Raw genomic sequence first — 15,044 nt, 5'->3', positions numbered from 1 at the left:
TGATTGTCGAGCCATGAACATGTCACGAAGTAGCGATTTTTGACAGTCATGTCTTCCCGACGCACAAGCAGCAGACGACGATCTCCCGGAGCGAGCATCAGGCTAATGGCGAGGGGAGCTGGGGCAACATGGCGGCCACAGCCAACCAGGGGCCTCAAAACGACCTTCAAATATTTTTTTTTTGTGCGCTCGTTCTTAAAGGAAGGAGCCAGATGAGGCAGGAAATTCGAACACAGAGAAACGCTCTTTCTGATGAGCCCAAGAAGATGGCTCCCGACTGCGCCCTCGCGAAGCTAACATTTTTGAAAATCGATGTTTTCTCGTCATTTCCAGAGAAACTTTTGTTACCTAGGAGGGTGAAAAGAATTTTTTGAAGCATTTCTGTGCGGTTTTCAGTGCAGGTATTTTGGAATCAGATAGAAAAAGAGTTTCAGAAACTGAAAACTTGATTTCTAAGAAATTGATTTTTTTGCCATTCTTTGCGATACCAAAGCCGCGTGCCCCCTTAATATACACTTATTCGTTCATTGCGAATGCTTTGCAATTTTCAATAATTTTAATTTCAATCGAAGCGAATTTGAATACTGCACTATTCGTTCGAACATTCAAAGGGTTTGAATATTCCTGTCAACGGTCACAGGTTCGGATCCTGAGGTGGCAAGTTATCTTTCCGTCCACTTATCTTCACATTTACATTACTATTACTTTTAATAACATCCCGTATACTTTCCGTGGCATTATTGTCTTTTAGTTCCCATTAGTACTGCGCCTAACAAGGAAAACGAGCCCTCAGATTTACACTTTCTGTATTTGCTTGAATGTAGCCCCAAGTTTGTTCTTTTTTAGATCTTTGCTACCATTTAAGGCCGACCCTCGTGTAACAATTGAATACCAATATAACAATTTTTTCCGCCTGGATGCATGAAAAGCCACCTTTCACTACACAAACGCGGTTGAATTACAATTGAGTAAATATGATAAATTTCTGCTTCTTAGGAGTGCAAGAGAGCCCTTTCACACAAATAAATAAATGTTCATTCACTTCTGCTGTGAGAATCATTAAACACCACAAAGACTCATCCAAAACTTTTCACCTTACCAGGGCTTGTGGACAGACATCGTCAAGAGCTGCGCGCTTCCACAGGACTGAGCCCTCCCCGCCAGCCGACCGCTTGCGGTGCGGTTCGTCACCGCTGCTGCTGCCGGAGTCGCCGCCGGTAGAGGTGCCGCTTCCAGTGCCTCTGAAGGGCATCACCAAATTGCCGCCACTGGTGCTCCGCAGCCGCGGAGGCTGCAGGCGGCGGCGAGGCTTCGCAATCTTTTCCCGATCCAGCCGGGCACGGAGCAGGCGACGAATTACGCCGCGGCTCAGCTCCTGGAGGCTGCTGGGTTGATAGTCGGCTGCCCGAGAGAAAGGGTAAGGCGCATAAGTTTTCAAAAGTGGCGGTTCGAACCAGAAAGTGGCACAATGCTCGAAGGTGCAGTAAAAAAAGCAGCAACTAGTAATGCATGCAATCTAGGCTTATGTTTAGCTGCCTAAAATGTTTAAATAGGTATCAGAGTATTCGAATTCACTTCAACACTAACAAACAGACGTGGTTTACTGCATGTAACTTGCCTGGAGGAGTAATATCAGCAGCTATGTTGTGAAACCACACATTCAGAAAAAATCAGCACTGCCACAAAGCCACACTTTATGTGTGTGTACTATTACCTGCAGGCCGATGAACTGTTTTAAATGTTTGAAAGTGTCTTGTAAAGGCCTTCAAGGACTACTTATAGAAATTTTTAAAGAGTACGCAATTTTAATTTGTACAACCTGCATCCTAATACTATTTTACCGCTCGTATGCTGCTACTATTCTAATGACCTTTTACATCATTCAAATGCCATTTACCATTTGCTAGACCTTTGCTTTAAACTAAAAAGGTGATAATCATATAAGCCTAGTGCAATTGAATAAATTCAATAAACAAAAAAAATAGACACTTGAGAGATTATTGAGGCTTCAGATCAGCAAGCCAGAATCTCCGCAGGCAGACTTGTTGGAATGCTAGCCCTGGTGAAATCTCTTGTGCAATGACTTTTGATTCGACTTCTCATTCATGCAAGAATGTAGAAACACTTGGCTATGAAGATAGGTAGTATAATGCTGCTCGCATTAAGGTTAAGCTTGCGTTACTTGAATGCAGCACGTGTTTCTTTCAGGACATTTGCTACCTGGAGTTGGCCCTCACATAACAATCGAATATCAACAAGAACAAAGTAAAAATATTTTTCTTCCTGGATGCAACAAAAAATTACCCCTTGCGAAACAGCTGTGGTCACATTATAATTGAGTATATATGGCAAAACGGCAGCGGCTACTTACGCAGCACCACCTCGGCACAGTCCCTTTGCGGGGGCACGAGGCTGGCAAAGGACACGGGGAGGATGTTCTTTTCCGCCCAGACGTCCTCAGCCGTGCGCTTCACCTGCACCAGCTGTCGAAGGCCGGCGAGAACTAAGACCAGCTTCTAGGATGACCACATTGCTTTCACATCACCCTGAATCTTTCATATTTCACATCACATTGCTTTCACGTCCTCAATCTCGTGCTTGGCGGAAATAGGTGCAAAATGGAAAGCAGACAGAACAGCTTATCTAAGTTATGTAGCCGTGCGTGGCGAGGCGAGTTTACGAGAAGAATGCGAAGTTGCCACTTTTGCAGCAACCCTCCTTTTCGTATGGATATCTTCCCTTTCTTTGCAAGGCCAGCGCCAGCTATAGGTCTTCATAGTGCGGATTTCTCCGATTGCCTGATAGCGGACAACCAATAGCATTATTCAGGTCAGATGCCATTCTTGCATTTGCTTCCAACATAGGGTCTCCTACAATATTTACAAGAGGGAGCTCTGGTGCAAGTGTTTATAAAAGCTGTAATGCATGGCACTCTAGCCAGCATGGGATTGATGGGCAGTACACAGATTCGTCTAAACTTCGTTGGCTAACTTTGGCTTAAAGCTGTTTAGTCCTAAGATGAAGTTCGACAAATGTTCGGCAGTTTCACGTCACCCCGTTGACCTATTTTTAGGCTCACCTATTCAAATCTGCTTATCAAGTTCACCAAGATCCATTTTTTGATCAGAAACAAACGCCGGAGCACAACAATGAACTAAACCCCAAGTGCGGTCGAAGCCGTAAGCACGAAGATTAGGCAACTCCATGTGCTACCCATCATTCCCATGGTGGCTGAACGCAGCACCAGAGTTCCCTCTGGCAAATATTGTAGGAAACTCTGTGGCCACGGGTCGCTGGCACGCACTGCGGACACACTCTTTAGTGTGCTTGAATTACACTGAAAACATTGATACCATGAGTAGCCTTTCAATTTTGCTGTAACTGTTTATGTCCAGGACTGGTAGCGACATTGTCTTACTGGACATCACAATGTGCATGGCAATCATTTCAGAAGAAATCCTGTTATTGGTGCTGATAGCTTCTGACGGTGGTTGAGGCCATCGGTCTTCTGATTTGCATAGCCAGTCTGGTCCATGTCGCCACATGTTACTGGATAATAATATCTCCATAGAAACTCCATGTGTGAGCAGGTCAGCTGAATTTACATGACCAGGGCAATACGTCCACATAGAAGGATCTGTTTTTTCCCTGATTTATTTCACTCTGTTCGACACAAACTGCTTCCATTTCGTCATGTCGCCTTTTATCCACGAAAGTGTGATTGTGGAATTCAACCACAATGTACAGTGGATCTTGAAGCCCGTGAGTGCACTTGACACATAGCAAAGTAGCCTTGCTCCAATCAAGGCTCCTAGAAGCTCTAGCCATGGTAGTGTCATTGTCTTGCTGGTGCTACACGGGCTTTTGCAATCAGCAATTCGGGCTTCCCTGAACAGCTTGGTATGACGTAAAGCGCTGCACCGCATGCCGAAGGGCTTGCGTCGCGAAATACGTGTACCTGTAGCTCTCTGGGTGATGCGGGTGATTTGGCTTCGCTGCCAAGATAACGCGGCATGGAAATATTCTGCAAAACCGGTAGTTGATGCACCCATTCACGCCACTCATCCAGAAGACCCGGAGGTAGCTGCTCATCCCATCCTATTCCACCTGTCCATAACTTCTGGAAGAAGATCCTTATAGCAATGGTAAATAGAGCAACGAATCCCAAGGGGTCGAATATTCTGGAAGCAGCTTGAAGAGCGAACCGCTTGGTATCACGTTTTTCTTTCATAAACTCGAGAAGGCCCCTCAAATAAAATGTGAAATTATCCGTGTGTGGATTCCATGTAATTCCAAGTACTTTCACAATTGTCTCATGGAAGATAGCCAGTTCCTTGCCTGCAATCTTTTCCTTGTGCTCTAATGCGATAATCAATCGATCCGAGTTAGTTGTCCATGTCCTCAGTGTCATTCCTGCTTGCTGCATAATCTCCTAGGCTTCTGCGCAGATTTGAAATGCTTCTTCATCTGACTCTGCTTGCGGTTCTGCTTTTGCTTGAATGCACGCTCCTCAGATGGTGGAGTGTTGTTGCCGTCAGTAGGTAGGAACAGCACGTCGCTCCGAATGGCACTCTCGTCATTCTCCACTCTTGAATATCCTCCTCTGAGAAATGCAGTGCTTCCTTCTCTCGAAACCAGAGGAACCTAAAGGCATCTCTGTCTTTCTCAGCGATTGAAATTTGAAGGAATGCCTTTTCAATGTCGGCAAGAAGAGCTATACAGTGCATTCTGAAATGTAATAATACTTATAGAGATCCTGGTACAGGTTTTCACCCTTTTGCAGGCATTCATTCAGTGAAAAGCACCCTTTTGCGTGAGAGGAAGCGTCGAAAACCATCCGGACCTTTGTGGTGAGTGCGTGCTTTCGGATCACTTCTCTATGCGGCATATAATAAGCTTTTGACAAATTCAGGGGTGGCCCGTCGACAACTTCTGCATGTCCCAATCATAGGTACTCCCATATTATTGTGTCATACGTCTCCAAGAGTCCTTGCTTATTCGACAGTCGGGAGAGAAGTTTTCAAAGTCTTGTCATAGCCACTTGCTTGCTGTCCGAGAGCTCCACGTCTTCCTTCCAGGGCAGCGTCACCTCGCATCTTCCGCTCCTAAGGCAGACGGTCTGTTCAAATTGCTGGACTGCTGAACTGAGCTTGCTCTCACTGTCGACGGCGTCTGTTATTCCTATGCTCTTGAGTTCCCAAAAGGAACGAAGGAATTCGTCGCTCTCGTACACTGGTTTTCAATACGCAGACCATAATCCATGAGCGTTTAACGTCCGATGCCATGCTGGTGTTTCCTTGAAACATCCACCCCAGCTTCGAGTTTATGGCAATAAGCGTGTCATTGCCTGCGCATCGAGTGACCTCTCCTGTCATCACCGTCCGCATTTGGTCGGAACTGATAAGAACACTGATGCCTTCTTCCCCGACAATGGATCCGTATAGTAGTTGATCAGCGATGTCTTTTCCAGCTCCCTGTATTTCTGCGACGAATGGTGAATTTGTTGTACTTGCTTCGATATCTTGGCATATGTGCGGAATTTCTATTGTTTTCAAGATAACTTCAGTGTGTGAAAACTGACTCTTCAATCGAAGCTACACAACACGTCGCCTTTGCGCTGCTCGACTTGACTTGCTTGCGAAAGTGTTGAGTGCAACGATGGTGGATCCCACACATGGCAACATCAGCTGCTTTGATAGCCTCTTTGTGACGAATTTGTGCTGACTTCCTCCGTCTATGACACCTCTGACACACCAACATGTAATATTTGTTACGGCCCAAGCCCGAAACGTCTGAAGAAGTACGTTCGTCGATAAACTTTCGAGGGTATGTCGATTTTTCCCTAGAGATGCACATACAGTCGTGTTGGTGCTTGGCTTACTTGCCGGTATTCTAGCTTACTTGCCGGTATTTGTCCTGCCAGTTTTTCGTGTCTTCTGGCTTAATTTCTGCCGATCACACCCGCTTGTGGCATGGCGCCTTTGACGGGTAGAGCACCTAATCTTGCGCCTGCAATCACACGCCCTGTGACCTTTCGTCGTGCATTGAAAACACCTAATGTCGCCTGATAGAATGCGCTTCTTTTCTGGTAGCGAGAGATCCAACGAGCACTCTTCCATGGAATGTTGGCTCGATTTGCAAAACACACAGTTCTCAGGTACCTTCTTTGTGTTGTTATGGAGAACTGAGGATGTGGGTTTTGAGCTACGAGACTGCTGTGATTTGTTCTGCGCATTCTCATTAGACTGTCTTTTCCACGATGGTTAGCGAACTCACTCTTCTCTAAACTCTCCACTTCAATAGACAAGAAACTTAATAGGCCTTCCAGCTCCGTATTAGAGGGTTCATTACTGCTGTAGCTCACCGCCAGATTGGCGCATGACTGACGGTACTGTACAACAAGATCGTGTGGTAAAGCCCGCAGCAATATGTCGCACAGCATTGTCGAAAAGAACGTCTTGCTCACCCCAAGGGTCTCCAGTCTTCTGATGTTGATGATGATCCGGTCGTACAGCTTGCGGGGCACTTGAACGAACTGAAGACAACGTACGAACCCTGGAGAAGTACTCCTGCTCGAGTCTCACTCTGTCACCGAAGCGTTTCTTGAGTATGTCGATGGCGTCCTTGTAGCAAGCTTCTGTGGCTGGCAGGCCCACAATAGCTGAAGCTGCGTCGCCCCTTAGGAAGAACCTCGGGTAGTTGAACTTGTCCGTTGCCGTGAGGTTTCCGTTCCGGTGAATCATCTAGTCAAATTGCTCCCAAAAACCGCTCCACTGGCACAGGTCAACAACAAATGGGGCGATGGTAAGCTTGGGAAGCTTGGCACCAGAGGCTCCAGTGGTACTCACTACGGACGAAGTCTGAAGCTCCGGTGCTGATGACGTGGCCGCAACAATACGGTCGCACTTGCTAAGAAGCTCACTCATGACGCTGTTAGCGTTGTCTTTGTATTCAAAGATGGTGTCGTACTCTTCCTCAAACTCTTCATCTGGTATATGGCTCTCTAACTCCCTGTTGATTTGGTTCAGTTCATCGTTGTTCGCCTTCACACGTCCGTACATGGCGTTAAGCTGATCGATGGTGGCTGTCGCATCGAGAAGAGCTATTGCCTCGTTGATAATCCTTGTGTTGAGAGATCGTCTTGATGTTTACTTCGGTTTTAGCCTCTCCATATTGTTCAGTTAACTCATAGCCTCCCGTAGTCTTCCATGGTCCCTCATAGCAGTTCCCGAGTTTCGGCACCAAACTGTTTAAAATGGCATACAGTTTACTGGCAAGAAGTGAGGCTTAAACATTACAAACAACATTTATTTTCAGCTGTTTTTTCGATTCCTGGCTGCAAGTGCCCATGAGCACGGACTTTCTCGTGGAAGGAGGCGTTTCTTCTGCCTCGGTTTGACCTGGCGCTGCGCTTGATTAAACAACAAAGTAGCAACACCAGCGCACACCGCAATCTCGCCGGGAGCGTGATTGCCATTCACGATTCAAGCTGACGTACTTTCTTTGTGCCATGATGTCCTCAATACAGCTTTAAGCGTGCTCATCAGGAAGAGAGTACAGAGAAAGTGTTTAGACAAATCCCTGTAACTCCACGTGTTCTCGGTGTATTCTTAAATTTTTCCTTTCCAGCGAGCGATTTCGATGTCATAAATTACGATACTGAGGGCACTTGATAATGATTTTGAAAAGTGGTTCACTGCCTTGCGGCGAAAGCCTTGAGCACCCAATCAGACAAAAAGTGAGCACAGACATTGACATGAACTGCTGAAGAAAATCAAACAATGCAAAAAAGGCGCACCTCAAAAAGCGCAACGCATAAAGGTGCATCTCGTGAATCAGTATTGTAAAAGATGCCTAACATCCACTAAAAATACAGTGCAGTAAGATATATTTAGGATCAATTAAGAAGTACTTGAGAGTAGTTTGGCAAACGCTACCAACAAAAGGGTTCATAACTTTCATGTTCAGTCTCACGTTGCATGTCTAGCATGGTAAATGTTTTTAGCTTGAGAGTAGTGCTTGATTGAGCTAGTTGGCTGCGTCTCATGAAGAGGGTTTGCAGCCAAATGCACTGACAAGGACGAAGGAACACGGTCTGGACGTCTCACTTTCCACAGTCCTCAAAACAGAGATTTTCATATCAAGATCTTAAGGAATAAGTAGTGCCAAGTTGACAAGCAGGCAATCATGCATCAGTGCACCATTAGTTCTACCGAAAAGAAAAAAAGAATAAAGTGTATATGCAGAAACAATCTATTAGAAGAAAAAAAAAAGGGTAATGAGCCTGCAACGAGCCTGTTTACTGCTATAAAATTGTGGAGAACTAACTGCACTTAAACCTTGATATAACGAGCCTGGATAAAACAAAATATTGCTAATAACGAAGAAAATGAAAAATACTCTTGCTGTAGATATAGTGTTAGAAATGAACCTTGATAACAAACTTATTTTCATGTCAAAAGCAACTTTGTTATAATGAGGTTTGAGTGTATACACTTTCTGTTGATAGTCCAGCAATGTGTCATCCTCTGCTCTATCATGGTATTCCACCAAAAACACTCCTGACAACTTTTCAACTTGGTGCTAATTACAGTATTTATAATTTACCTGATCATTGCAGGGCATTACGAGCACACCCCCAATCTTGAGGAGGGCCTTGAAGACGGTCACCTTCTCGATAGGACAGGAGGCCCCGCAGTAGACTCGGTCGTAGCGGCGACCGTTGGTCTCAAGCGACAGGCAGTTGCCCACGACAAAGCGCGGCTCGCAGAAGTCAAACTCCTCGAGCGCATGGCTAGACCGCAGAAATTGTGACACCTGTCATGCAAAGAGAACAAAGAAAAAAATAAACATGGCTTATCCGACTTTCTAGAAATTGGTACAGTTAAATCTGCTTATAACGAACCTTCATATAGTGAATTCCTCGATATAACGAAGTATGTCTATTCCCCACCGTTGCTCCGTAGAAGCACATGCATTATCAACTTTTATATAACAAAGTCACAGCAGGAGACATTCTTGATGTAACGAATATTCGCCATGGACAAACTAGGAATTTCGCCTTGGACGAAGCGCGAAGCGGCGGGCTCGTGGCCCTGGCAACTTCCAGGTGAGAGGGAGCACTCGTTATTGCGCGCACTCGTTATTTTCAGGGTGCGGTCCATACACGGAACTTTTTTTTGGTGAACTAAAAACAACGCACCATTAGCGAACGAAGAGCATTTATTGCAGTATGCCGCGTGTGCGCTTAATCGTCGTCACTCGAAGAGTCCTCTAACTCGGAGTCCGAGATGGTGTGTTGCGGAGCACCATCATTCCACAAACAGTCATCTTTGGTGCCATCCAGGCTGTTAGATATCCCAGTGACCTTAAAAATTCCGGACACAATGTCCGTCGACACCGAGCTCCACGCTGACAATACCCAACCGAGAACAGTAGCAAGCGGTTTCCTCTTCAGCCATCCGGTCGGCGTCTGCTCATGGTTGCCGGTTGCCATCCATTCCGAGTAGAGTCTTCGGAATTCAATTTTGAATGGTCGATTCACGCTCACATCCAATGGTTGCAACATTCCTGTGAGGCCGCCTGGAATCACGGATATGTCTGTGCTGACATGGTGCAGCTGCTCCTTCATCTTATCGGTAAGGTGGCCGCGGAAACTATCCAACACTAAAAGTGAATGTTTGGCCAACAAAGCTCCCGGTCTGTTCTGCCAAACACTTTTCACCCAGTCAAGCACCAAATCATCGTTCATCCATCCCTTCTCTTGGGCTCTAATTACGATGCCCTTGGGGAAAACTTCGTTGGGAATTCTTTTCCTTTTCAAAACAACGTACGAGGGTAGCTTCCGCCTGTCCGCGGTCACACAAAGCATCACGGTGCAGCGTTGGCGCTCAGCGCCGGTGGTCCGCACGGCGACACTCTTCTTGCCTTTTACTTCGATTGTGTAGTTCTAGGGAGAGTCAAACCACACAGGAGTTTGATCAGCGTTCGCTATTTGCGACAACAGATATTTGTGCTGATGGCCCAGGCCGATGACATGCTTGTGAAAACTAAACACCTTGTTGGTATAGTCTTCTGGCAGCCGCTGGCACAGCGTGGTCTTTCGCCAAAAGGAAAGTCCCTTCCTTTTCAGAAACCTTCGCACCCAGCCAGCACTAGCCTTAAAATCCCCGGCCGGTATATTTTTCGCACGTGCCAAGGCGCAGCATATCCGTAGTGAGCGCAAAATCATCGTTCCGCAACTCAGTCACGTAGCGGAGCACCTCCTCTTCCAAATCAGGATACTTGCACCGTTTTCCTCAGAAAGCGCGCTTTTTGATGTTGGTGTTCTGCAAGGTTTTCTTCTGAGCGCACCAACGTCGAACACACTTCTCGTCAACGTCGAATTTTTTGTCGGCGGCCCGTTTCCCGTGCTCGAGAGCAAACTCGATTGCCTTCAACTTATAGCCAGCTGTATAGCTATTCAGCTGCTTGCCCATTGTGCCAAAATGTAAACGTCCCGCAGAAAACTAGCTAGAGTCCCAGAGTCATTCAATGGTGCGCAAAACTCGAGCACATGGCAGGCTGAACAGCACAATAACCGAACAACGCACAAATACCAATGTTGGTGATGCTAATGCCGATATGAATAGCGCATTTGTATAGAAGTGTCAGAAGTTAAAGATAAAATCCCGCTTTAACCTTTAGTTGGCGGGTGTATGAACACTACTGAAAAAACTTAAAATTTTTAGCCAACTTCATGAACATATTAGCATGAAGAAAACCAACAAATTATTCTAATGACGTACTATATGGTGATCATAATTGCGTTCTCTAACGCCATCTACTGACAACGCCTAGTAGCTCACACACGCACGCGCATTTTGAATACGTATGGGTCAAGAAAAGTGCGGATGTGGCCCTTACACGCAACTTTTTTTTTTAATATGTGCTTCTTAAAAACGGGATGCGGCCCTTACACGGGTGCGGCCCTTGCACGCGTGTATACAGTATTAAAACATTTTGCAATACAAATCCATTGCAACAGTGAATAATCATGAATATAATCATGAATATTACCTAATCAAAGAAATAAAAGGTATTATATTGCTCCATGAAGCAGGTTAATATAAACAAAAATTCACCTAATTGCAACTAGCTGATTTCAGAAGCTGTGTAAAGAACTTAGTACATGGATGATATTGTGCAAAGTCAAGTTTGTGGCTCTACCGTAGGTGTTCTTTGAGCATAGCCTGTGCTATTCGAGCTTCAATTTGTTTCACTTGTACACAGTCAGCAATGGCCAATATTGGTTATATGATAGCTCGTGTCAGCTATCCACTGTTAAAACATCACTTTCTTCAGTCACTATCAATCCAATCCATGGATTGTCTATCTAGCATTTGTATTGTGGTTACCATTGCTGTTAGTTGCTCGCGCCAATACTAGGAAGTTTTCGAATACCGTCCGCTATGTTACTGGACGTAGTATTTGCGTGTAGGCACCATACGAGTTTCCGAATGGCGCTTCTTCCCGGCCGCCCACGTTATCCTCGCAATCACCGCAAGAGAGCTTTGTGGGCCACATGATATTTCGTATTTCCTGTACGCGGACAGCAAACGCTAACCGGGGTTAGTGTTATGACACATGTGCAGTGGCAGCAACCACAACGGGCAGTGTACACAAAGCTTTGGTACGTTTTTGGAAACTCCCTACTCAGGTATTTCAGTTTACTGGCCGTTCCATCACTGGTCGCCACTTATTTGTCACTGCACCTGTCTACAAACATTGACTCAGTCATCTATCCTTTGCACATGCTCAGTGCCGAGCTCAAAGTAGCCGCCTCGATTCCCACCACAGCACCTATAGTGCAAAAGAACTTGTGCACTGTCCTTAGGGTTGCGGGGTCACGAAGTGGAGAGCTACACCACACTCTTTGAGTTAACAGACACAGTAGACGAGGTCAGACAGAACAAACAACACACCTTCATTTAACTACCCTACCTTTAGAACGACAATATTGTCAGCCTAATAATATACATATTGTGATCAACACGCTAAACAACCTCACACATAATTATGCAACACTCAACAGCATAACAAACACAAGGCGACAGCGCCAAGGCTTGATTCACCACAAGGGCCCTCGGCGCGCAACCCGTGGTGCCGCGCACCGGGGACCCACGCAAGAGAGAACCATTCGCGCCGACCGCCACTCGCAGAAAAGAGACTCGCTCAATTCTCTCGTGCCGCCACCAAGGCTTGCCGCCAGGGGTCACCGCCAGCGCTACCGATCTAACCATGATGATGATAGTGGTGATCAACGCTCCCGGACACAACGCTACCTACTGCTCAATAGTTGTGACCCCGAAGTATGGCTTCTGCGCGAGACAAGTGCGCCACGCGGCGCAAAAATCTTTACGGGGAATGTCAGCACACCTACAGCACTTACGTTAAAGGGCCACTCACCAGGTATGACAATTTTGAGCTGACAAGCACAATACGAAGACGAGACGTTCATGATCAGGTCTGCTAAAATTTGCAATGCTACGCACCGCGGTAATGGGTCAATTTCAAGATGAACGCTGCTCCCCCTCCCCTCTGCCAGCGCGTGCCTAGAGAATTGGGGCATGACGTGCGCGTATGAATGGCCCTAAGTACATGTCAATGCCGTGACGTTGGTACTCTACGTAGAAGACTCTGCTCTGATACTGCAGATAGTGGTACGTGATATGGCGAGAATTATTTAACCCGGCATGCATAGTTTATGTAATTTGTTGCTTGAAAAGATCAATAAAACTCTAGATAAATAATGAGACGCAATAAGGGAGTGTTCGTGTCTTTTTTCCATTTTTCTCCCGCGAATTCCTACGAGATGCGGGGCTAATGTGTCGGCGTTTCACATACGTTCATGTCCCAACGGTCAGCGCATGGAGCAGACGACCGCCGTGGAATGCTCCTACGCATTCGCGCACTCATTTTGCTCATCTATTCTACCGCGTCTAAGCCAGCGTTTCCAAACGATCCCGCAGAAACAGGCAGAAAACCACAAAATAACGCCGGTCGACAAAGCAACGCCGCTCGCGTACTCACGGGTTGGACTTGTTTAGGCACGTCATGCGCACGTCACCTCTTGGTCAGATGCCGGAGAGGGTGGGGAAGAGATTTGGCTAGCAAAGGCTACGCGGAGGAGCGGCAAGGGTTTCGAGCTCGCATCCTCTTATCCTTATTTCGTGCCGGTTAAACAAACCTGTTTTCTCCACTCGTGATGACATGATTAAAAAAATTTTTGTGGCGAAATGTTCCTCATCGGACACCCAACAACTTTCACTATCTAACTAAAATTTGGTATGGGGCCTGGTGAGTGACCCTTTAAGAAAACCAAAGTGGTCCTTAATTTAAAGGATCTCCTTTTCCCATCTCCTGGTACTGCAAAAATTGCTTTATAATGGTGAAGCCTGCAATTTATGCTATTAATAATAAGACTACTATCACTACTACTATCACTACTGCTACTTCTAGTACTACTGCTAATAATAATAATAATAATAATAATAAGTTGGAGCTTAACGTCCCAAGGCCACTATAGAAGACTAAGTAAATGAAAATTGTGCTTATATAGAACAGCTTGAGGTCAGCGGTCAAGGACTGTAATGACTAGACTCGTGGCGGGTATTTACCCTTTTCGTAAATGTCAATGACGAATCTTGCCCAATGTATAAACAGCAGCTGACCAAGCCGCTCAGGCTCTAATTCATTGACAGCTAATACTGCTGTCACAATTGAACTTGCTATTGCTATTGAGCTTGCACTTTTTATGCTGTTGCTAGTTTACAAAATACAGCATATTTTTTTCTTTTTTTTTTCTCACTTAATTCTGGTGTAATATATTTATTCCCTGCACCAGGGGACATCAATACAGGACATTATATTCAATGTGTAGAGACCAAAGCACAATACAACAAAGGCTGATACACAAAGAAAAGGCTACCATTAGCGAAACAACTAAACATAAAAATGTCATGACAAGCAACAGGGACGTAGTCTTTGATGATATTTGTTGGAAATTGAAAGAAAGTATGGTTTATTGGCAAGTGTTTCAGACAGACTTGATTCCTCAATGAGTTTGTACCTTGAGCTGTGCATACTGTACGACATCTTCGTGCAGCTCCACACCATGGTTGACGCCGTTAGAACCGAGCAGCAGGCCAGCAACAGTGCTCAGATATCCCGTGCCACTGCCAAGGTTCAGGAAGGTCATGCCTGGACGCAACTGCAGGGCTTCCAAAACCTGCATCACACACGGGTTTCCTGGGGCACAAGCATATCGAACCTCCCAGACTTGAGATCCGACTATACAACAGGCAGAAGAAAGGAGAACCATTTTTACTGCACATAGACACATATACTTAACGCAACATAATGTGCCCCACAAAGCATAATGTAGCATGCAAAATTATGCGCTCCACACAGTGTAATGTAGCACAAGTTCTGGTTAAAAGCTGCGAGACTTTTTTTTTATTGCCACATGAAAACAGGAGCCCTTGGTGCCCCGCCGCGGTGGTCTAGTTGCTAAGGTACTCGGCTGCTGACCCCGCAGGTCGCGGGTTCGAATTCTGCTGCGGCGGCTGCATTTCTAATGGAAGCGGAAATGTTGTAGGCCCGTGTGCTCAGATTTGGGTGCACGTTAAAGAATCCCAGGTGGTCCATATTTCCAGACCCTTCCACTTTGGCGTCTCTGATACTTATATAGTGGTTTTGGCACGTTAAACCCCACATATCAATCAATAAATCGAGGAGCCCTTGGTGATGTAATGAAGTTTGTTAATTCTATTCAGTATGGGGCCCATTAGGGTCCTGGGTGGTCGTATCCTGTAACTGTATGGTGTCATCCCATCGCTTTGTGCTACAATAGCGAAACCATGCAGAGCATAGTCATGTAGGGCATCTTACAGCAGCAAGGGGGTGGGAGAGGAAAGCAAGGGTGAGCAGGATGAAACTAGGAGGGGAGAAGGTAAAGGACGCGGAGGAAAAGAAAGACGGAAAGGCAGAGAGGTTAGCATAGT

The 15,044-nt window shown here is 45.9% G+C and overlaps 1 protein-coding gene across 2 annotated transcripts in view; it reads right to left on the bottom strand.

The window, feature by feature from the left end:
- The window catches only part of LOC119163299 (protein-L-isoaspartate O-methyltransferase domain-containing protein 1-like), a 31,695-nt gene that overhangs the window by 9,414 nt on the left and 7,237 nt on the right, over positions 1-15,044 (bottom strand). For both annotated transcript variants that reach the window (XM_075873711.1, XM_037415263.2), the window contains exons 4-7: positions 14,111-14,269; positions 8,608-8,817; positions 2,372-2,483; positions 1,100-1,401 (exon numbers count right to left, since the gene is read on the bottom strand). In XM_075873711.1, the coding sequence (XP_075729826.1) occupies positions 1,100-1,401; positions 2,372-2,483; positions 8,608-8,817; positions 14,111-14,269 (783 nt within the window). The remainder of the gene's footprint in view (positions 1-1,099; positions 1,402-2,371; positions 2,484-8,607; positions 8,818-14,110; positions 14,270-15,044) is intronic.

Source organism: Rhipicephalus microplus, chromosome 9, assembly GCF_043290135.1.
Source record: "Rhipicephalus microplus isolate Deutch F79 chromosome 9, USDA_Rmic, whole genome shotgun sequence".
Lineage (NCBI taxonomy): Eukaryota > Metazoa > Arthropoda > Arachnida > Ixodida > Ixodidae > Rhipicephalus > Rhipicephalus microplus.
The sequence above is the reverse complement of the archived record's forward strand: the minus strand, read 5'-3'. Positions and strand labels throughout refer to the sequence as shown.